At 37.9% G+C, this 24,662-nt stretch overlaps 1 protein-coding gene across 13 annotated transcripts in view; it reads left to right on the top strand.

The window, feature by feature from the left end:
* The window catches only part of LOC5566052 (CD151 antigen), a 280,588-nt gene that overhangs the window by 149,200 nt on the left and 106,726 nt on the right, over positions 1-24,662 (top strand). For 8 of the 13 annotated variants that reach the window (XM_021852736.1, XM_021852731.1, XM_021852729.1 and 5 more), the window contains exon 5: positions 7-524. In XM_021852736.1, the coding sequence (XP_021708428.1) occupies positions 321-524 (204 nt within the window). In that variant the 5' untranslated portion in view covers positions 7-320. The remainder of the gene's footprint in view (positions 1-6; positions 525-24,662) is intronic. The other 5 variants (XM_021852737.1, XM_021852733.1, XM_021852734.1 and 2 more) reach the window with 2 other exon arrangements.

Genomic DNA, 24,662 nt, shown 5'->3' with positions numbered 1-24,662 from the left:
TTCTAGATGCTCTCATCAACAAATGTCCCGAAGCCAAACAAAGAACCATGAATCTTGTTGGGACCCATCCAAATAGTGAAGTGTATGGCCAGCCAGAGAAGCTTTATGCGCCGGAAAATTGGGATTTCGGTTCGTAGCAAATAGTGTCCCCATTGCATTGCAGAGAAAGATCCTGTCCGTAGTGTTCAATTTTAAAATTTATTCTTCGAGGAAAATACGATTGCTCTTAGGGAGGGGAGCTCCAGTTGTGATTCCGTATCATAAATAAGTTCCTGCAGTGAGTTTTTTACGTGAAAAGTTTTCCAACAGAGCCGCACAAAATGGCCAAGAAGAAGAAACAGCAACAGCTCCCGATGGTAGTTCCGACGACGAGTACCGGCAGTGGAGCCAACAACAGTGGAAGTCATTTCCACCAGAATGGCGGCGGCGGCGCGCACAAGAAGCTGCACAAGACTCGTGACTCGGACTGCTGCAGCATCAATTTCGTTAAATACGTGCTTCATATATTCAATATCATCTTTTTCGTAAGTACCCTCTACCTTGGCTGTTAATTTTTAATTAAGTTTATCGGATAGAATCATAACTTTGCGCGCAGCGTCGTCTTCGCATTAGGGTTACCATCTGGTTGAGTTTAAAAATAAAATGTGTGCACTCTATTTGAACAGACAACCCTCTCTTACTTGATATGTTGTAACTCGATAGTTTTGTTTTACTTGGATCGCAGTTGAACTGGTTTGTGTTCTATAACTCGATACCTTCCTAACTCGATGGTCCCTTCAATATCGAGTAAAGTAGAGTTGACTGTATCTATCTCCTGTTCATTCAATTGTTCTGTGTATTTTTTTTTTTGTGGTTAATATGTTATCGGGAAAATCAGGACACATTCCTTAAGATAAAAAAATAATCAGGAAGCTTAAAATCGAATTCATAATCAGGAAATTCCCTGCAATATCAGCTCGGATGGTAACCCTATCTTCGCATACAGGGACGGGAAATTGAATTCCAATGTCCGGGGTCATAACTGAAACCCTATCGGCTGCAAATCGTATCGGAGCGAACCGAGAATGGCTTTGTTTGTCGCATGCTGGGTCAGCAGCCAGCAGGAAGCAACTTTCCCGAGGGAACGGTTCCTTCCCTTGCTGCTTAGACAAAATCAGTTGGACATGGCCGACGGATGGGCAGATGGGGTTTGGGGACATTATTGAACGACTCGAACGAGCTCATTCCGCTCGTCTGAACTGTTGTCGGTGAACTTTTGTACCCTTTACTTAATAAGTGACTTTACCAGACACGACGCAGTTACATACAGCTTCCAGACCGAACGGAAGGCTATTGACTTCTTCCTTCTCATCTGGCTCTTGGGACGAGATAAAGTGGAAAATAATTTTCCGTTGCCTTACTTTGCGTTTCCATTAATGTCACTTAATTGAAATGAAGAACATGATCGGAAAGGAATAGATTGCACTCACTGTTCAGATGAGAAACCGTTGTTTATTAGCATAGCTTTGCGTTTCATTTTTGGAATGGGATGATGTCTATCGAGGACAAAGTAGCAATCGTTTGATTTATTTGGATAAATCTATATCAAATTATTAGGAAATCTCTGAGGAAAATCCCAAAAGAATTGCTGGATAAAATCTCAGAAGGAATTCTTTGCAAAAATCTCTTGAGGAATTTCTCTAGAAAATCCCCTGAGGAATTCCTGGAGGAAATCTCTGAAAGAATTATTGGAGCAAATCCCCGGAATGATTGCTAGAGGAAATTCTGAAGGAATTTCTGGTGGGAATCTCTAGGAAATTCCTGGACGAAATCTCCGGAAAAATTCCGGGAGGAAAACCTCGAAGAAATTCCTCAAGAAAATCCCCGGAAAAACTACTGGAGGAAATACTTGTAAGAATTTTCGAAACAAATCCCGAGAGGATTTCCTGGAGGATATCCATGGAGGAATTTCTGGATGAAGTCTACGTAGAAATTTCTGATGTAAATCCCCAGAGAAATGCATGGAGGAAATCCTAAAAGGAATTCCTGGTGGGAATCCTTAAGATGCATCGGAGGAATCCCTGGAAGAGCCGCTGAAAATTTCTGTTGGAGGACTACGTTGATGAATCGTAAGATATATTCCAGTCGAAATTCGTGGTGGAATGAATTCCTGCAGAAATTTCTAATGAATTCCCCGGAGAAATAACCTGATGATCGCCTTCCTTCTTAAATTGGTCCTGTTAACGGAGGTTTGGAAGGGGTCTTCCAGCCTGCAATTCCAGGCAAGTATGCGTGTCCTGTAGAACTTTCCACCGCTGAAGACTTTTCGAATTTTAGCTCGAACTCCGGCACATCATCCAGCGCTTATCGATCGAATTTCAGCCAAACAGTCTCCAGGTCAAAGTACAACACCTCCCGCCCGATTGCGCCAAATCCTCTTAAGATATTCTACCAAAATGTCCATGGGTTGAGAACCAAGACTACCGATCTTCGTCTAGCGCTCTCGTCCTGTGATTATGATGTCATCGCGTTAACTGAAACGTGGCTCGGTAGTGACTTAGGGGAACTGTGGGTAAAATGAACAGGGGGGTAAAATGAACAGGTTTGTGTTTTACGGAAATTATGATAGAAATCTATGCAAAATACAGCACCATCGTTAATCCTCATTCTAAGGGACTATTTCGACAACTCTAGCGCGATTTAGAAGTGTCAAAAGCTGGAAAAGTAAACAAAAACAAAGTACGCCTCTCCGTTTTCTCATATGATGTAAGTTTTCACTCGTGGAATTTAAGGTTTTTATTACTCAAATCATCAAAAATCTATTGAACTACGTAGCACATCATATCTTTAAAGTATTTATGATAAGTAGACGGAAATTGAAGGTATTTTTATCTTCTAATTTCTTAGAACTTATTATTTGAAAAAGTTGATTCTTTGGGGGTAAAATGAACCACTCGAGATGGGGGTAAGGGTGAATACTACCGGATTTTATTTCAGATGCCGAGAATTTTCCGGAGAAAATACTAAGACAGATATGGTCAGCCATCGAAATGGTCGCGACTAAATACTCCACCGATTCCGGAATGTCTGTGAGATATGCATTGATCATGTACCAGATGCCGAGAATCATGCCGCAACCCGTTCAATTTGAATGGTGTTCATTTTACCCCCACTGCATGTTCATTTTACCCCCAAGTATGTGTTCATATTACCCCCGCTACATGTTAATTTTACCCACATGTTTGGAACATTGACTCTGTGGAAAGAAGTTTTCAAAATTATAATAATGTGGATGAAATTCTATTTCCATCACAATATTTCAACTTGTTACATTGCATAAACATCCTTCTTCAATTCTGAGCAATGAAAAAAGAATCTGACACCTTCTTAAGCAGGAAAACATGAAAATTGCTTAGGGTGTTCATTTTACCCCCAGTTCCCCTAACTAATTACCGGGGCGTCCGATTCAAAAACGGTCTTCGGCAAAGTTGTAGCTGATTATTGTATCTCACAGAATCAACACAAGTCTAATCCCCAAGAGCACATGGGCAAACACTATGACCGATTGATTGAATTGCTTGCTTTTCCCATAGTAATTCCCATACAAACTTTAAAAGGCTTGTGCAGTCTCAGCAAAGACAAATTAAAGACCCCCATGTCCTTTGCAGTTGCCCAAAATTTTATGGCTCATGAGGTAATCTAGAATGCCGTTCAAAGTGTACTGCGATCTGTCAAACGTGGGTACTTTTTGCACTACCGAGGGACCAAATGCAGTACTAGAAGTGGTACCCAATCTGAGCCCGAGTGGGACGGACCTGGTCTCAGTTTTCATCCAAATGAGCTCAAAGTTAGGGAGGACACTCAGAATTTGGTCTAAAATCGAATGAGCGGTGTGGAGCAAAAACGATTTTTTGAACCACTCTATTATATATGTTAATAACATCCTATTTACAGTTACACCAATTAAGAACTTACTATTAATTATAGTTACACCAATTAAGAATAATAGTGTTGTAACTACGGCAGTTGAATGCAGTTCGTTTGATGGTCAGTAGAGATGGGTTTGTATAAAGTTTAGTCTAAGAATCGATGCTCTAGCCCAGTATATTCTCAGATTGTACATCATATGAACCAATCTCTACTGACCACCAAACGAACTGCATCCTACTGCCGTAGATTGAAACATTTATCTCAATCTAATGTCAACAGCTTGCAGCAATTACACCAGACAATGATGGGGAGAAGAAAAAACCTCCATCAGAAGCAGCACTCCATGGTGTAACGCAGGCAAACATTGCCACTCCTTAATAAAAAGGCGCACAAACAGATCCATCACTGTCGTCTGCATTAATTTGTGCCACTTTACAAGCCGAGAACCTGAACGAGCAACTATTGGCAGAAGTGCGTGTGCCAGACGCCAAGTTGATCGTCGTTGTCGTCTTACACCGAGATGCATTACCAATGAGGAATTTCGAAGGCCTGGTCCACCATCATATTGGCCTTCCATCCCGAGTCGTCACGTTATAATGCTGGCAATTCATAAATATTTAATTTACGCTAATAAACGCCATGAATGAATGAATCACGTTGGCTTCAATGCCAGTACCTAACTTTCAGGCTCTCCGTGTGTAAAGTCAACATTTTCGCAGAGTATCTATGCTTTTGCTATCCATCGCCTGCACAAACGACACTGACGATGAGGACGACAACGAGGTTGTCGTTTGCCATTGATGCCGCAATTTGATCAACAGAAACAGTGAAAAACCAATGTAGAAAGATAGCGGAGACAGCGAACAGCTTCAACGTGGAATCTCCTCCCGCATCTGCCCGCAACGGTCGTACGACTTCAGAATCAACATCCAGAAACCGGGCAGCAGACAGGACCAGGATTTGAAAAGCAGAGGTTCGATGGCAACCTATCTTTGTAGAGCAGAAATTACCAGCCCATTGAAAGAGCGTGGCGTAGATCTGGCGCAGGGAAGAGAAAAAAAGACACTATGTTGTTTTATCGCGCGCTAAATGATGCAATCAGTAGGAAAAATCAAGATGCTCGCTGAAGCTGCTCATTTTTTTCCAGGCTTCGGCCAAGTTGTTTGCCGCATGTTGCTCGCCCCAACTATAATAGGATGAATGCAAATCGTTCGTGTTGTCCCGTGTTTATGGTTGACCTGCAGATCATGTCGTTTGTGTAGAATCCCTCGCTGTCAGTCACAAGCAATTTGGTAGACAGTATCTAGAGGCGGTATTTATATTAGTGAATTTTTATCGAATGTCTTATGATTAAATGAAACATATAATTTCAATTCTTGAGTACACCTACTATCTGAGTTTATCCAAGAATTACTTGGTGTATCGGAACCACGAGCGTAACAGGTTTAAAGTTATTCACGGATTAATTTAATTATGGATCATAAGTTTGTGAACAGGAATAACCCATTCATTAAGGATAATCTAAGAACTACTTGAAGTACAGTAATTCAGCTCTGTAAGCTCAAATACTGAACTCTAGCGAGAAAAAACCCGATGTACATTCGATTTTATAATGGTCTGGTTCAGACATAGCGTGTTCAGTTGTAACGAATTATCCACAAATTTTGCCAATACGGGGCGCTAATGTGTCAAGCTCTTCAAACATGTTTTTCTCGGTTACATATTTTGTATAAAGTCATCTTTTTTTTATTACTATTTATGGAGACTCAATTATATTCAGAAAATGCACCAAACGTTGCACAAAGAGATTTTCAAGATACAAACACAAAGTGGCACACCGTACTCATACTACCTACTGGAACGACCACCTTGCACGACGGCCAACTAACTTTCACGCGGGAGCTATAAAAGAAAGAATCTCACGCAAAATACCCAGCCGCTGGAAATCACCCGTTAAAGAGACAGCAGTAGCAGGAGCAGCCAACGATTACGTCTTGAAGATTGAGAATTACAGATAGGATCAAATAGGAGAACGCGATGCGCCACTGAAACTGTCCCAGTGCCAGTGCCCGAGTAGGAACGAATAACGCGTATCCAGCTATGCATGTCTAATTACTGAGGCTTGAGGCTCCAATTTGGAAATGATTTTCGGCAAAGTTGTAAACGATAAATATATATGAAAAAAAATCTATTTCGGAAGAAGATTTAGGTTTGAATTTCTTATTTTATAACTTTTTAGAAGAGATAAAGAAAAGGTTTTGTGCCTTTTTGAGAAGATTTTTATTGAAAATCACTCAAAGGGGCTTTTCCCTCTTTCAAAATTATTAATTAAATAAAAATACACTCCAACCTCTTTTTATGACCGTTCTTTTTACGACAGTTCTTTTTACGACCACTTTTCTACGACAGAAATTCAGATTAACGACCGTTAATATAAAAGATCAATATCTTAAAAAGTATTCGAAATATATGGTCATGTTCACCAAAATTCTTCAATAAATTAAGAATTGACATGAGGTGGTCATTGAAATGCGGAATTCTGCCAACAGGCGGTGCTAGTGAACATCGAAATTTTGTTTTTCTGATATCTCAGGATTCTGTTCAAAATTTAGCCACCGGGCGGCGCTAGTAAGCATGGAACTTTTGTTTTGCGGATATCTGAGTTTGCGGATATCATATTGTTTGAGCCATGAAATTCGAGATTTTTCCATCTCGTTGCGCTTGTGAGCATGAAACTGTTATTTTGAAGATATTTTGTGATCCTGACTATTTAGAAAGTCGCCTTCGTAAAAATTGTTTAATCCAGCCAATAAGTTCGAGATTATTAACAAACATTATACTCACTAGTGCCTTCTGGGGACAAACTATTGAATTGCCTGGCAAGAAAAATGATAATCCTTGACTTACTGAACAAGTTTGCCAAAAGCGTCATTTTTCTAAGTAGTCAGGAACCTAAGATATTTGCAAAATAAAAGTTTTATGCTTGCGCCACCTGACAGCAAAATCTCGAACCTCTTGGCAATAATAAACATTTTTTTCCAAAGACTTCATCTTTGTAAGTGGTACGGATCCTGAGATATCCGTAAAACAAAAAAAAACGTGCTCACTAGCGCCACCTGGTGGAACAATCTAAAATCTCTTGACTGGAATAATGATAGCTCTTGAGCTACTGAACAACTTTGCCGAAGACGCCATCTTTCTAAGTGGTCACGATCCTGAGATACCCGCAATACAAAAGTTTCATGCACACTAGCACTGCCTGACGGCGGAATTTTACTTCAGCAGTGTTGCCAGCTACGACAAAATTTTGAACCCTACATGTAAACTGGATTACAGTTGAAGAGTATTGCTATGTTACCAAGCATTCCAATGTTCTATTCCGCTCAAGTTTTATGGTTTTGATGTTTTCTTTACTCTTCTTAAACAATGTTGCCAGCCACATGGACATTTGTGCTTCGACCGACTGTATGGCACGCAACACTTCCTTCAACTTTGGTGAACATTCGGTATCGTTACCCTTAAAATGTATTGGTATTTGCATATCACAACCCCATGTATTTGACTCTGTTGATAACAATCGAGCAGTGTTGCCATCTATTACCAAAATATAAAAACATGAACGGCTGTTTTGGAAAGTTTTTAACCAATGCTTTAATTTTGCTGAATATCTCAGATCAGTATTTCCACATCTAGATGTTGCATTTTTCATAGACATAATAATACCCCAGATTTTTATATGACTGATTCTTTTTACGACCCCCGATAACGGTCCTAAAAAGAGGTAGGGTGTAAATAAATTAATAATATAGGCCGATGCAGTTGCGATAGAAGGCTTTTGATTTCGTTAAAGCTGTAAGTTAGATTAAGGGCTACACGTTGCATGCCTGTCGTGTTAAACATTCTGACCTTTAGGAGACGCCAATGAGCATCATTATTTTATTCATATACATGCTCATATGTCTCACAAATGAAAACAGCTATCAGCCAATGTTGATCGTATGGACTATGTGCTGTATGCTTCGTTTTCACAATATTCTGCCACTAGAAAATTAAAAATTGAAAACTTTATATCTGCTGAAGCAGATCAGAGATTTGGTAAAGTCGTTTGATAAGTAGCGCTTGTGGTACTTGTCTGATTTGTTCGATATTTGGTAACTGATGGGGGCTCACTATTATTTCATATTGTTTTTTCTTTTTTTTTTAGTTTCTTTATTAGTATCATTCCAAACATTACATTAATTTCTTATATCTCGGTGTTCTGTGTTTTTAGACAACACTATCATCCTAATTTGGTAAAACAAATTTAAGATTTTATTAACATTTTGTTAACATCATATTACATTTCACTTGCCGTAGCAGTGCATATTTTTTACTGGTGAGTTGATTTCACCTGCTTATAAGAGAAAAAAAAAACGTTTTCAAAATATTTCAGAATCTTGTGCATCATAACTTATTTGTAGATATTTTCGACAAAATTGTTCGTTGTGCCTGAAGCTGTTCAGTTTATGTTTAAATAAGTTTGAATTTTGCCACATAGAGGAGAACGTTAAATATGTCCATTAGATCTCGACTTACAAAGAACCATTCCAAAATCAAACGGTCTTTTTTTGTGCATTTTTCCTTTCCAATAAAATTCAGTATAAATTGGAATCGATAGTCATTCAATAATTGCAACTCTAATCAATTTGTAGAAATTGATAATCAGTATCCAAATTTAACAAATTTTGAAGGACTTCACGATTTTGACATTATAAATGTTGACAATATCGATGCTTCACCACATTTTCGAAATATGGATTATCGCTGCAAGTGTTGTTCTATGGGACCCGCTTAAAGACCAACCTGACATACAATCGTTTTGCTGTGGCATACTTGAAACACAGCAGCCTTTGATCGCTGTTGTAGTCAAATCTTTCGTTGGTTTATGCGATGATTCAGATGAATTTCGATGGGATGGTTACAAATGGTTACAAAAATTAGCTGTGTTTAATTCAAGCCAATGGAGAAATGATGATGGTAGAAAAGTGGTGACGGTTTAAAAAAAGAGATAAAAGCAGTGAAATATTCTGAATAAAATTATAGGAGGATTAAGGTTCTGTTTTGTATCAGTCATTTGTCAAAATTGAAACAACAGCTCCTTCATGTTGTCAATGGGGCTCTGCACAAAAATCATTGGCTCTCTTTCACTCCTTTATGAAATTAGTAAACAACAAGGCCAGTAAACATCAAAATTCTATACAAAATCATAACAGTGCAGAGCCCCATTGTGATACAGTTGAAGCTTGTTATAACGACATCGCATGGGACCGTCGTAATAGAGAAAAGTCGTTATAAAGAATTATAATAACAGTGAAATATGTTTCATTGGACAGAACAATGTCACTATATAGAGCTTTTGTCGCTATAAATGTTGTCGTAATATCGAGCTTCGACTTATTTTCTCCGTTTGCTTGTTGCTTTTTCAGTATTGATAAATGATCGATTCTTGCTAGAGCGTTTACTTTAATGAAAACTGTAAGGATACCTTTCAAAATAATTAGCTGCTCCAAATGAAAATATTAGTGACTAGCTTTTCCAATGATAACTTGAAAGAACAACCTATCTAAGAAAGATGGGTTAATTTTAAAGGCCTCATTAGCCAAACGGCTAGATTCCGCGATTACAAAGCAACGTCATGCTTAAGGTGTCTGGGTTCGATTCCCGGTCATTTCATAATGCAAATTTCCTTGACTTACCTGGGCATAGAGTATCATCATACCTGCCACACGATATACGAATGCGAAAATGTCGACTTTGGCGGAGAAAGCTCTCAGTTAATAACTGTGAAAGTGCTCATAAGAACACTAAGCTGAGTAGCAGGCTCTGTCCCAGTGAGGACATAAATGCCAAGAAGAAGAAGAATACCTGATCCAATTATCAGTTTTGAATTTGTAGAATATGCATGAGATATTACCTGAGCTATTTTACCTCTTATGAAGGGCTTTTTCATACCTTATTCAGTTTGTAAGTATTGAACATTATCTGGTGTGGAATACCTCATTATGATATTCGGCAGTTATTTTCTTCTGCTCGGGCAGTAGTAGCTAGGGAGCAGTCGGAAAATCACATGCCTCGTGCGCTCCAGATCCGTAGATTGGAATGACGGCAAGTGATGAGCTAAAATTTTATCAAAAGATTATGACCATGTACCCGTGGATGCCGGGATGGCACTGTGGTGGATGGCGGCGTGTATGATGAGACCAGGAAGGCCGTTCGGATCGGTTTGTCACGGGTGGGCGACTGCGAGCCGAGCCCGGATTCAATTAGGCGGAATGTTTGCTTTTTTTGCTCCGAATGCCTCTTTCATCCAGTCAGCGATTGAGAACATGTTCCCTTTGGGTGGAGATTGCCGTTGGCTCACTTGTCTGGTCCGGCTGGGATCGTATAAATTCTTGACATATATGTACGGAAAAGCAGCCGTAGAACGTCCCGAGACGAGTCGTGTTCTTGTTTGAGCCCAAGAGTGTCATTGTCCGATAAACGATTCCCGGAGACGAAAACGATAAAAACTGTAACAAACTGATGTGAACTAGTCTTGTTTGCGTGTTTGCTCACTGTCCGATGATCGGTGTATCCGCTATGCTGCCAGCTGGTTACAGTGCACTTGGTACACCACACAACCCGCACAGGTACACCTCGATACATATTTGCTTTGGGATGTTTCGAAGTCGTCGTCATAGCACTGGGCAAATGTTTAAGTTGGGTTTTTTTATGCTTTGAGGCATACAAGTATAGATAAGAACTTTGATGTTTACCTAAATGCACTATGGGTTTCTGGAGTGATAAATTCCATACGATTTTTATCCAACTTTTTCAGTTAAAAAAAAAAAGTTCCATTTGCTAATGAAAACCATCAAGGTTATATCAACAAATTAAAAATTCATCTTTCTGTAAAGATAATGTCAAAATACAACTGAAGCATTTTCTTACTACAGACTGCACGAAACAGTTTTGGGTAAGTGACTGAAGCTCCTTGTTGTCGGCAAAATTTGCTGGAAATAAACCAGGTAGATTTCCGTAAGGAATTTCGGATTTTTTCAGGAGTTCGTCAAAGGATTCGATCAGAGATTCCTCCGAACCCATTCAGTAATTTCACCAGATACTCATTAAACAATCCTTAAGAAGTTTAATCCGAGGTTATCATCCTGACTTCTAGAGTTTTTTCAAGGATTTATCATGAAATTATACTGGTTGTTACTCCAAGCACTTTTGAGAATTTCCTTCCAAGGCTTCTTCAGAAATTCTTCCAGGGATTTTTCTTTGATTTCCGTCAAAAACATCTTACGGTTCATTCCAGAATTGTTTCAGCTGTTTCTCCGAAAATTCAGGGGAATTTTTATACTGTGTACTGAAGGAGCTCATGCAGTTTGAGTTTATGGAGAATTTCAGGAAAAATATTCTAGAGGAATCTTAGAAAGAATTTATTGAAGAATCCCTAATGATTTTTTTTAATTTTTTTATTGGACATCGGTGAAATTCCTGCTAGAATATTGAAATAATTTATGAAGAAAACATTAAATATATTGGCGGAATATATTGGAAATGTTGTTCCATTTCAATAAGGAATCCTTAGTGAATTTACAAAACCCATATATGTTTTCCTTGAAGGCAAGAATTCATGCATCTGTATTTGGAAAATGCCCTGGAAAAATCACTGAATAAATCTCAGCAACTAGTTATGAATGAATAAGTGTACACATCATTGGAAAAATTACTGGAGGAATCAATTCCTGAACAAATCTCTGACTACCAACCCAACCAAACCTGTGCATATTTCCCCAATGTTCCAATTTTTAGAGGAACTTTAGAGGTTATTTCTCCGGATTTGGAATTCCTGCAGAAATTTTTCCAATGCTGTTATCACGAATTTATACGGAAATACTTCCGAAGATTCCTCAACAAAGTGTTGAATTTTCTTTAGGAATTCCTTCTACGATTTCTTCCGAGAATTTCTCAATGGACTTTCTAGAGGAATTCCTTCGGGGTTTTCCTCCAGGAATTCTCCGGAGATTTTGATGATGAATTTCGTTGGATATTTTCACCAGGAATTACTCCAAAATTAGCTTCGGAATTTCTCCGGGAATTCCTTAAGAGTTGTTTCAGAATTTTTGCTGGAAACTCCTTTGGGGCTACACCGGGAATTCTTCTAGAGTAATTCCTTGAGAGTTCTACCAGGCATTCCTTCAGAATTCCTTCAGGGTTGCTCCGGACATTTTTCCAAGATTTCGTTTTTAGAGTTTCTCCAGTAATACCTCCAGACATCCTCCAGAGAAACCTTCAGAGCTCCGCCAGGAATTATTCCGGTGTCCCTGCGGGAATTCATCTAGAGTTACTCTAGGCATTGCTGTAGGAATGTCTTCAGAGATCATCCAGTATTTGCTTCGGAGTTTCTTCAGGAATTCTTCCGGAGTTTCTCCAGGACTTGTTTAGGAGTTTCTCTAGAAATTCCTCCAAAAAATCTATAAACAAATTTGCCTAGAATTCTTTTGGAGCTTCACCTTGAGTTCCTTCAGAGTTCCTCCAGGAATTCTTTCGGAGTTCCTCCAGAAGTTGCACAAAGTTTCTCCAAAAATTTCTCAAAGTTTCACCAGGAACTCTTTTGACTATACCCTAAAAATTTCTCCAGAGTTCCTTTGGAGTTTCCTCCAAAGTTCCTTCAGGAATTTATCTGGAGTTTCTCTAGAAAATATTTCGCAGCTCCTCCAGCAAACCATACGAAGATCCTCCTGGAATTCCAAGTCCTCCAAGAATTTCTCCAGAATTTCTCCTGGAATTAATACGGAGTTCCTCCGAAAATTGGAGCTCCACCAGAAATTCCTTCGGATTTCAGCCATAGTATTTCCAGGAATTTTAGTTTCTCCAGAAATTTTCAAATTTTCTCAAGTCCTCGGAAATCCTACGGAGCTCTACTCTAAATTCTTCTGGAGTTACTCCGTAAATTCCCCTAGACTTCCTCCAAGAAACCCTACAGATGCGCTCTCGGGCTAGGCATTGGATATATATAGAAAGCGTTGTGTTTGGATGGGCATCTAATTCTTCCGAAAGAGGTGCACTTTGCGAAAGAGGACCACGTGATTATTGAGCTGAAATCGAATTCAGGTTAACTTCTGCGTTCATGAGTCCTCTCATGGCGTAGTGGTTAACGCGCCCCAACTAGAGATCGGGGAGTCGTGAGTTCGATTCTCACTGAGAAGACGTGTAACTTTTTCGCAAATCTTCACATCAATTTGTCCATCTAATCCAATTGCAAATTATATGTAATGTTTAGCTTTTCGGTAGTTGTTAAACTTCCACTCGGCTGGTTGGCCGTAAACCACGATTCATAATTAAAACAAGTATTTATCGAGCAACGGACTCATGTTCCGTAACCGGTCGTTTGAGAACGTCGCGACCCATTGGAAGCCCACACAATAGAAACCTCAGCCAGCGCAGTTGCTGGCTAGTGTAGTGTGCTATTCCTATATCTAAAAAAACAATGCGCTCTCGGGCTAGGCATTGGATATATATAGAAAGCGTTGTGTTTGGATGGGCATCTAATTCTTCCGAAAGAGGTGCACTTTGCGAAAGAGGACCACGTGATTATTGAGCTGAAATCGAATTCAGGTTAACTTCTGCGTTCATGAGTCCTCTCATGGCGTAGTGGTTAACGCGCCCCAACTAGAGATCGGGGAGTCGTGAGTTCGATTCTCACTGAGAAGACGTGTAACTTTTTCGCAAATCTTCACATCAATTTGTCCATCTAATCCAATTGCAAATTATATGTAATGTTTAGCTTTTCGGTAGTTGTTAAACTTCCACTCGGCTGGTTGGCCGTAAACCACGATTCATAATTAAAACAAGTAAACCCTACAGAGTTTCTTCGAGAAATCTCCCAGAGTTCCTTTGTAAATTTCCCATGAATTTCTCCTAGAATTTCTCCGAATCTTCTTTAGATAGTTCCTCCACGAATTCTTTTCTTCCAGATATTCTCCTGGAGTTCCTGCAGCAATTCTTCTGGATTTCATCGAGCAATTCTTCTGAAGCTCCCCCAGAGTTCCACTGGGAATTGCTTCGAAATTTTCCATAGTTTGTTCTGAAATTTCTCCAAAGTTTCTTAAGAAATCACCTTAGAGTTACCACAGGAACGCCACCGGAGTTCTTCTGTGAATCGCTCCGGAATTGCTCTAGGATTTTTTCACATATCCTCTAGTAATTCTTCCTGAGTTTTTCTGGAAAGCCCTTCAAAGCTCCACTCTTCATGGGTCCTCCGGCAATTCTTCGGGAGTTCCTCCAGGAAATCCTTCCCAGCTCCTCCAGGAATTTTTCCGGGGTTCCTCCAAGAGTTTCTCTGATAAGTCCTGCAGACTTTCTCCGGGAAATACTTCAGAGTTCCTTCGGGAAATCCACCAGAGTTGATCTGGGAATTCATCCAGGAATTCCGAGACATTTTTTTAAGAAGTTCAGACCCAATTCCTCTATGCATTCCTTCGGAACTCCTGAAATATTAATGGAAAATAAATAGTTAGGTATCCCTGGTGGAATTTTTGTAGAAACCTCTACGATTTTTTGGAGGTTGAAGGACTTCAGAGTGGAATTGTTGAAGGTATAAGAGATATCCCACAGCTAGATTCTGGAAAATACTGGAGAAAATAACTAGAGAAATTACAGCTAAAATTACAGAACGAATTTCTAACAGAAACCCGGGAGGAATTCCTAGAGCAAATTTTGAAAGACCGAAGGAACTCAAAGAAACTTTTGGAGAAATCTCTATACAAGTTCTTGACGAAATACCAATACGAATTTATGAAGGAATTCCTGAACCAAACCTTGAAGAAGTCACTAGTTCAATCTCTTCAACAATTTATGAAGAAGTTTCTAACCGAAACTCTGGAGTAGTTTGTGCAAGACTTTTGAATAAATCATGGAAAGAAAAAACCGGAGCAATCTCTAGACGCATTTCTTTAGTAGTACTTTAAGGCATTCATAGAAGCATTTTAGAAAGGCACTTTGGAAGTACTTCTGGAAACATTTCAGGAGGAACCCTGGAATAATACCTGGATGAATAATTTGAAGACATTTTACAGTTATTAATGGAGGAATTTCTGATGTTAATTCTGGAGAATCCTAGGTAGAGTTAATGATTCTCTTTTTTTTTGGTTTTGGTTGTCGTTGTCGTTGTGTTGAGTTGACGTACCGCTCTCTTCGTTGATTTTCGTTGTTTTCTCGAGGAATTTTCGCAAAAATATTGCTAAAATAGTCTACTGTTTGCAAACGAACTAATATTTCATTGTATCGTTGTGAAAAAACTGCGTAATTATCAACCATCTGCCTGCAATATGACCGAAATCGCATCAAAAAGTTGCCAAGAAATGGTGAAATGCAAAAAGTGTGCAATTTGCATATACACAGAACTAAGGTTGTATGTCATGTGTGCTGGACCATGTAAAAACTTTTTTCATATGGCATGCGCTGGTGTTAGGAGAGAAGAACTACGATCTTTATCACGAGGCCTGATGTGGATGTGTACTGAATGTTTGCCGAATTTCAACGAATGGTTAGAATCACAACAAAAGCCGAGATCACTGGATGATACAAGCCTTATTCACGCCGAAATAGCTGATTTGAAATCACAAGTATCTCTAATTGTGGACACCCTTCAACGATTCACTCCGAATGAAACACAGTCGACTGATATGTCTTTCTGTCATTCTACTCCTGTGGTTTCTGCTGATAGAATAAATGGAACAAACGTTAGACACGAGGATGCTACAATACCTGATCAAATCATGCCGACCGAGAATCTGCAAACAGCACCAAGCGATCACTGTTTTTCGTTGCTATTAACAAACATCGACAATGCTACTTCGGAGAACGATATTGAAACGGTGGTGGATCAATGATTGGGGGTGCCTTCTGGAGACTGCCTGAGGATAGTGAAATTGGTGTCAACTCGATTTGATTGCAGTCTTCTGGATTACATTTCATTTCAAGTCGTACTCAAGTTGAAATGGAAGGATAAGGCTCTGTGTGCAGCAACCTGGCCAGATGGTATTAGGTGTCGTGAATTTCGCCGGCGACAAAATAAAGTATGGAAACCGTAAAGAAGTTTTGTGATCACTTAAGCTGTTAATTTTACTTGTGTTTGATTTTATGTATTTCGATGCGTTTTTTTTTTTTTTTGTTCTTTTTTATCGATGCTGTGTTGTAATGTAAATTATTCTAATCTTCAATGTATTGTGAACAATTTAAGTGTCACATATCAGTCTGTACAGCTTTAGAGTTGAAGACGTGGAATAAAAATAAAAAATAAAACTACAAGTTTGTTTACCAGTTCGCATTTTTCTCTTTGAAACAGCCACCATCTCGGATTCACATTCTTTTTAGGCAAGTTCAAACACGAAAAATATTGTATCGCTGCAGTTTTTTTTTTTAATATATATATATATATATATATATATATATATATATATATATATATATATATATATATATATATATATATATATATATATATATAAATATATACAGGGTGTTTGGTTCCATGTTTTTAATAATTGGAGGGTAGATAGGTCTCCATGAGATATGAAAAAGTGCCCATGGAACATAGGGTCGCAAATCACTGCTAAGTGAGTTATTCACGATTTTAAGATTTTCAACTTGTTCATCTTTGGAACCACATATCTAATTAACTATGCGTCATACATTGAATCTCAGCGCATGAATCGAAAGCTTATGATCTAATCTATCTTAGTTTCTTGGACGTAATTTTTGTAGAAAATGATTCAAAGGCTCAAATTACGAAAAGTTTGCAAAAAGTGACGGAAAAATCAGCATTTTTCGACGTATTTTTATGAATTTTATTAATATTATCGTAATTAATGTTAAAAAAATTCTTCTGCAAAATATGCATTAACTTGTTAGCTACCAAAGTGTCTTTGAGAGCAAAAGTGTATCTCTTGTAGATTCGTCACAATATCATGTTGAAAGTTGTGCTTCAAAGAGCAAAAAAATCAAAATAAATATCGGCTGATAACTCTATTCGTTCGTCCGTTCGTGTGTTGATGCCTCCGCGTGTGGATGAAGTGCTCGGAAACGACAGATGTCGGTCGTGCCGAAGCGAAGGGGAAATGAAATCGCTTCGCAACATGCGCCATTTTATTCTTCTCTTCGCGGCGTTTGGTTTGCAAACAGACGCATAAGTGCAGATTTAGTGCGGTCGCCGCACGACCACCGCAGTAGCGAAAGTGTGTTCATAAAGACTGATCCCTTTAAATTCCTCGCACTAGTAGCTGAGCTACGGTGCAGAGCAGATGGGGGGTGCGCTTGCGCGTGTAGCGAGGACTCAATTTATGCATTTCTCGCCTATGACGTGGAACTTTTGATGCATTTTGAAGGGTTTTAGGTCGTCTATTAATTACATAGAGGTGGACAAGTGAGAGTAGAAATTATGACGTGCCATTCACGCCGTTGTAAAAGTACAACACTACCAAGTAAAACTCGCCCGTGATACACAGCACGAGCGAGGTGAATTCTTAGGTTCAATAAAGTAATTTAGGTATCGCACTAATGCTTAGCGTGAACTGTTGGAGCAGCAGGATGAAATATCTCACAAAATTAGTGACCGTCTATCCTACTACAGATTGGTTTTCTGTATAAGGTTGCTTACAAATTATGTTCAATAGATCAATAATCTCTCAGTTAACTATTTTTATAAAATCAAATAATAGACCTACATGTAATATTTCATATAATTTTCAGTGTCGTATCCAGAAAATTGCTCAGGGAGACGAACGACGCAAAAAAGTGGATATTTTTACAAAAATTGGGATGGCTTAAGACGGTTCAACCACATTATTTTGTTTTTCTTTTATCCAGCAAAATAATAGAATAACTGCATAAAATTAAGAATTTCTTTTGAAATTGAGACTTTGGCAGTTTAATAGGTTCTATGTGCAGTCACAACAATTAAAAGTCACAATTTGTAGATCAGTACTTTTCTTAAAAAAAAAGCCTGAAGCCTTGCAATGTTTGTAATATGAAATCAAATATTTTGAATAAAAAAATAACAAATAATTCATCAAATTCCAACATTTTTACTTCATTATTGAAACAATTTATGATAGATTGAACGAAAACGACACAATTTTATCAAGCAGGTTGATGCGGTTCTTGTACAAGAATAATAAAATATAAATAAACCTTTTGTTATGCTCTAAATCAAATAGTAATCAGATCAGTACCCAAATATTTGTAGTTCAAAATTTCATTTTCTTCTCTCTCTCTCTCTCTCTCTCTCTCTCTCTCTCTCTCTCTCTCTCTCTCTCTCTCTCTCTCTCTCTCTCTCTCTCTCTCTCTCTCTCTCTCTCTCTCTCTCTCTCTCTCTCTCTCTCTCTCTCTCTCTCTCTCTCTCTCTCTCTCTCTCTCTCTCTCTCTCTCTCTCTCTCTCTCTCTCTCTCTCTCTCTCTCTCTCTCTCTCTCTCTCTCTCTCTCTCTCTCTCTCTCTCTCTCTCTCTCTCTCTCTCTCTCTCTCTCTCTCTCTCTCTCTCTCTCTCTCTCTCTCTCTCTCTCTCTCTCTCTCTCTCTCTCTCTCTCTCTCTCTCTCTCTCTCTCTCTCTCTCTCTCTCTCTCTCTCTCTCTCTCTCTCTCTCTCTCTCTCTCTCTCGCTCTCTCTCTGAGTTACTGAGTCTTATTTTTTTAAATTTGAATTAAAACCAAGAGAAGCGTTTATTTTGAACGATAACATTTGAAATATTTGCAGTTTGCTCTAATAGATGGAAAATTAGAAATCAAATTGAATATAATTTAACAATTAAATGTATTAAAATGCTCCAACAGCAATTTACGGATGCTAATGGTTGTCACTATGGCAAGCCTGTAAAATTTCGTGAAGGGAAATATCCTTCATCATTTTAGTAACAGAACCTCCGAAATGTCAAGAAGGCGAAAGTGTAAACACGACACGTAGCAAAACATTTTTCTGAATAAGCCAAACATGCTTTTAAGAGCGTTTTTCGTATTTCAAGTGGTTTCACACCAAAAACTTACTCCAAAATCCACTAAGGTGGAGAGGGAGGGAGGGTTGACCCTCAAATACACCCCCTCCCACTGATCACTTGTTTCTGTTTTGTAGACAATATGATCTTAATTTTCTTTCTGGCGTTATGTCCCAACTGAGACAGAGCCCTGCTCCTCAGCTTAGTGTACTTAGTGTACTTATGAGCACTTACATTGTTATTAACTGAAAAGTTTTCTCAGCCAAAGTTGCTGTTTTGTTTGCGTATATGGGCAAAGGCATATACATTTTAAATGTTTTATGTAGAACAAAGTCCACGAGACCCCTCCCAGCTCTGAAATTCTTTGGAAATGAGCATGTAGCTTAAGGACAGCCAAAAAAGCACTGCAATATTAAATAAATGAAAAAAAAACTCTAGTGGAATTAAATGGTATAGTACTAGATTCGGGTTTTCTTTTATTTATAGGTATTCCACTAAACAGCTCGAAGATTTAATACACAATATTCTTAATTTTTCTCATGATCTCAATTAAATGCTTTTCACACAAAACAAAAGCATGATTACTGCATTCACATGAAAATATTAATTTAGAAAATATTCAAGATCTATCCTGCAATTTCCAAGTTGTTCCAATAATTTCTCCACAAATTCCTTCAGGAATTCTTTCAGTTAATGTTCTCAGGAGTTTCCCAGGGATACCTTCAGACTGAGACCACTTGAGGAATCCTTTGTCGGCCAATACCAGGCTGGTTTTTGGGAGGGCCGATCCGACAACGAATCAGATATTACCAGATACATCTTGCAAATGAACTTAGATAAATTCTTGGAGTATAACTAGCAGACTCACCATCTGTTTGGATTGGAGACGAGGTGTCAATGTCGTGTGTGAATTTAGATGGAAGTAAGGAGACGCACTTTGGAATTCATTGTTCAACATTGCACTCCAGGGTGATATTAGGAGACCAGCGAGCAAAGAAATGACACTATCATGACACGGTCACATCTTCTTCTTCTTCTTAACATTACGTCCTCACTGGGACAGAGCCTGATTCTCAGCTTAGTGTTCTTATTAGCACTACCACAGTAGTTAACTGAGAGCTTTCTTTGCCAAAGTTATCATTTTCGCATTCGTATATCGGGTAGCAGGTACGATGATACTTTATGCGCAGAGAAGTCAAGGAAATTTCCATTACGAAAAGATGCTGGACCAACCGGGAATCGAACCGAGACACCTTCAGCATGGCTTTACTTTGCAGCCGCGGACTCTAACCACTCGGCTAAGGAAGGCCTACGGTCACATATGGTCCTTGGTCTTGTGGACGATATCGGCCTCATTTAAATCGATCGCAGGTCAGTGGAGGAGGTTTTCGAGGCTCTGAAGAAACTGTATTCTTGAGGATTACCCCTGATACTCCTTCAAGAATTATTTTATGAATTTCTCCAGGGTTTTCTCCAGAAATTGTTTGGTAAATTCTGGCAATTTTTTTTTTTTTTTTCAGGGATTTCCTATGAGAAACATCAAAGGATTCCTCTAGGAACTCTAAAATTTCTTCGGGGATTTCGCGGCTTTCACCTAGCACTTCTTCTCTTAGGAATTCCACTAGGGATTTGTTCAGAATTTCTTCCAAAGATTTTAACAGGAATCCTTCCTAAGATTCTATCAGGAATACCTCTTTGAATGCCTCCAGAAATATTTACAAGGATTTCTCGTAAAATACTACCAGAGCTCCCTCCAGGAATTCCTTAAATTACAACCCTTCAGCATTTTCTCCAGAAATACCACCAAGAATACCTCCAAGAGTTTCTCTGAGGATTCCTCTAAAAATACGTCCAAGGTAGAGGGTCTTGTCCCGGGAATCCCGGGACAAAAATCCCGGGAAATCCCGGGATCTAAAAAATCCCGAATCCCGGGATATTTTCGAAAATCCCGGGATTTCCCGAAATTGCATATCGAACTAGAAAATATTGTTATATTATTTTCAAATAATGGCACAGAACAAGCTACATGTTTTCCGGTGACTGTTGATACAGGAATGTATTTTAGTTATTGCATTTAGCTTACTCAAAAACCGTTTTTATTGAGGTTTAAGGCCACTTATGCTTGAACTTGTTTTTTTCTATTTATTCAGTTTATTGAACATTACGTAACTAACATATTACGTAATGTTCAATAAACTGTTACAGGCTACTCTGCAGTTTATTCCATTTGTTAATAATTTCTTTGGTGCTTGAATTATTCATCATATTAAAATTTTATCAATGTCATTCCCTTTCCCTACCTGTTGTAGTTTGCCCGGTGTACCTTACAATTTTCCATGACGAACATACTTGTGTTTGTCATGCCAACAATTCCATGCCAAAGATTCCATTTGACACAACAATGTATATAAGTTATATAATCATGAGATAGATTTTATAAGATATTTTAAAATTTAAGAGTGATTGGTATCACCTATACTATATTTTATGTAGCACGATTGATTTTCGTTTCAAATTAACTATAAGAAATGTCCGTTGACTTCAACTGCAGATAGGTGAAATATTGATGAATTAAATCTAAGGCAGGATTTTTTTTGGTATATTAGGGTATATTCACAAATGTCATAACGCCAAAAACGATCATTTTAGACGAATTTTGTTTGAGCTGTAACACGCCAAGGACACCCACCCCCTTCAGCGTTATGAAATTTGTGAATGGGCCTTTATAATTCAACTTAAGCTTCGAAAACAGGTTCGGGTATTGTGAACCTGCTCAATAAGACTAAACAAAGCTTCAATACGCGCTCTGGTCGTTCTATAGTCGTTTTGGAAGACTTTGATTTTTGTCCCGGGATCCCGGGAAATCCCGGGATTTTAAAAAATAAAATCCCGAATCCCGGGATTTTTTCGAGTCCGGGAAACAAGACCCTCTAGTCCAAGGTTTCCTCCACGATCTACACAAGAAATAACTTTAAAATTCTACTAAGAATAGCTCCAGGGATTCTTTAGGATTAACTTCATGGTTTCTTCCAGGAACACCTTCAGGTAGAGGAATATCTTTCAGGATTCGTCCATAAATTACTGCTAACTGGAATATCTCTGATGAATTGTTAGGAATACCGTCAGGGTTTTCTCTAGTAATCAATAATATATCCATTGATTTTTTTTCAAGGGTACCACTAGGGTTTTCTCTAGGATTCCGTCAGTTATAACCCGATGAATCCTCTAAAGCAGTGATTCCTAAAGTGGGCGAATTCGCCCCCCTAGGGGCGATTTTCAGGTCCAAGGGGGCGAAAATTTGTAAAACAGAAATTGGGGAGCGAAAATCTAGAAAAAGCTGACATGGGAGCAGTTGAAAATTGTTACTTATAACCTTTGAAGAACACACTCAAGTACAACTATACAACAAGAAACTATTACTAATGCATCTGAAGGAGAATCATTTCTAAACTAAACCATTTTCATGATTTCCTTTATCTTAGACTGCTTAGAACTCTAAGCATGTTCCGTTTAAAATTATGATAGAAAACACTGAATGATTGTCAAAAACAAAATGTTTGTAATATGCATTCATTTTTTCCATATCATGTGAATTATCGGTATTTGAGATTTTCTCTGAATCGAAAAGATAAATCACTGATATCATTGAGAACACAGATAACATGTTTTGAAAGTTCAAAACATTTATCTGAGAATTTTAAGTAATTATCCCAATGTTCAATATTGAATACTAGGAACTTTTTTGTATGGAACTTTGAAATTAAGGACTGTTCATTTTATAAAATGGACACTTTGTGCATGCTATAACTTTTAAATTTATGAATGAAATTTCAATCGGGTTTCTGTACATCGTTCGACAAGTATTTTACAATGTTGTGATAATAAAAAATCTCCAAAATAATTAAATTTCACACGAATATAGAACAACGATTAGAACGGCCGATTTTTGGTGGTTATCAAAACCAATGATTGCTCAAATTGGCTGAAAAATTCGACAATTTATATTTTTTATTTTCATAAAAGGCTTGTTCTTAGAAAACATCATCAATCAGAAGCCTGATGGTAAAAATCGAATTATTTTTGGAGCAATAACAGATATCATAAAATCATTTTCCCCTATATTTTTTAGAGAAAAATATTTTAAATTTGAAAGGAACTGATATGATTAGATTTTTTTGGATAAAAGTACGCCCTGACGGAAGTGCTAATATAGTATTAATATGAAAAATAACTTACGCCTTCACAGAGTTACTTATTAAGTCCCAATGTCACATTAAAAGCACAATAGAAACACAATTGCTTCATTCTTAGAAGACCATTCAAAGTACATAGACAATCATCAAAATTGGCAACACTGCTGTAATGAAATGGATTCTATTTTTCACATATTGTTTTCATACTATGTTATTCTGAGATTACCTATCGAAATATTCGAAGAAAATCGTTAACAATTTGCTGTAGATCGATAAATATGCGTACAAAACAGAGTTGTTAACGTTAATCAACGATTTACGTCGTTTCGTTAATTCGTTGACGTTAACCTTAAACAGTTTACGAAGCATGCGTTGATTGCGTGGAAATACGAAGGAAAATAAGCAAAATAATAAACAAGCAGACGTCATCTTATGCACCTATATTATTTTGAATCACGAAAATTTGAACTAGTATCCTTTGATAATGGGCATAGCGACGTACGGAAAGAAAATCAGGAATGAAAAAACTACAAGACTAAACTATCCATATCTGCATATTTGTAACATTCGACAAAATTAGGCATTTAGTAAATGATATACCTAGTTTGCATTTCATTGCAGTATTGAAGGAAACTAAAATTTCAAAAAAATCACTATGAATCCATAATTGCTTATTTGAGGCTGAAATTTTGTACAACTCATGTTGCATATAGGAAGAGTAGTCAAAAAATAATTCTGATAGAAATTTTGTTGCTACTACATTATGAGGCTCATGTATAATCTCAATGTGACTGTTATGCGGTTACAATTGCCAATGTGACAAAACAACTATGCATTTTTTTTCTAGAACAATCTCATAGATTTCGGTAAGTTGATCGAAAGTATTTGTCATTTGATAACTCTCCCCGGTACAAACTCGAAATTTTCAAAAATGTCGATTTTGACAAATATGCAGTTATGAGCAGTACATCGATCGACGAAGATATCGACACATGGAGATGATAATTATATGCAGAATAAAAGGACCGAAGAATTCATCGACATAGGGTGAGATATCGAGATGTGGATAGTCGACTGTATAAAATACTGTTCAAGTAATTGTTTTTAATCATTGTCCGATAACCGACAATATTAAGGGATATGCACATCGAAGACATTTTTTGGCATACATATGTGTTTCATAAATTAAAGTGGCGATTCTAAAAAATATTAGCCTAAAGGGGGCGAAAGTTAATAAAGTTTGGGAAACACTGCTCTAAGAAGTTCCTCCAAGAATTCCTTTAGGATTTCATCCAACAATTTCCATAGGAATCTCTCCGATTATTTCGTCCGGAGCTTCTTCATTGGTTTCTCCAGGAATTCTTCCAGAGTTTCTCCCTGTTTTTAAGAATGGATTGAATCCTGAAGGGGTCACTGTAGAAATCTCCATAAGAATTCTTGAAAAGATCATGAAAAATATGCTGAAATTATTCTAAGAAGGATTCTTTAAGGTTCCAAGAGAAAATCCAAATCGTTATTCTTAAAAACAGGGAGAAACTTTGGAAGAATT

This window comes from Aedes aegypti, chromosome 3 (assembly GCF_002204515.2).
Source record: "Aedes aegypti strain LVP_AGWG chromosome 3, AaegL5.0 Primary Assembly, whole genome shotgun sequence".
Lineage (NCBI taxonomy): Eukaryota > Metazoa > Arthropoda > Insecta > Diptera > Culicidae > Aedes > Aedes aegypti.
Note: the sequence above shows the minus strand (reverse complement) of the source record. Positions and strands in the feature narration are given on the sequence as shown.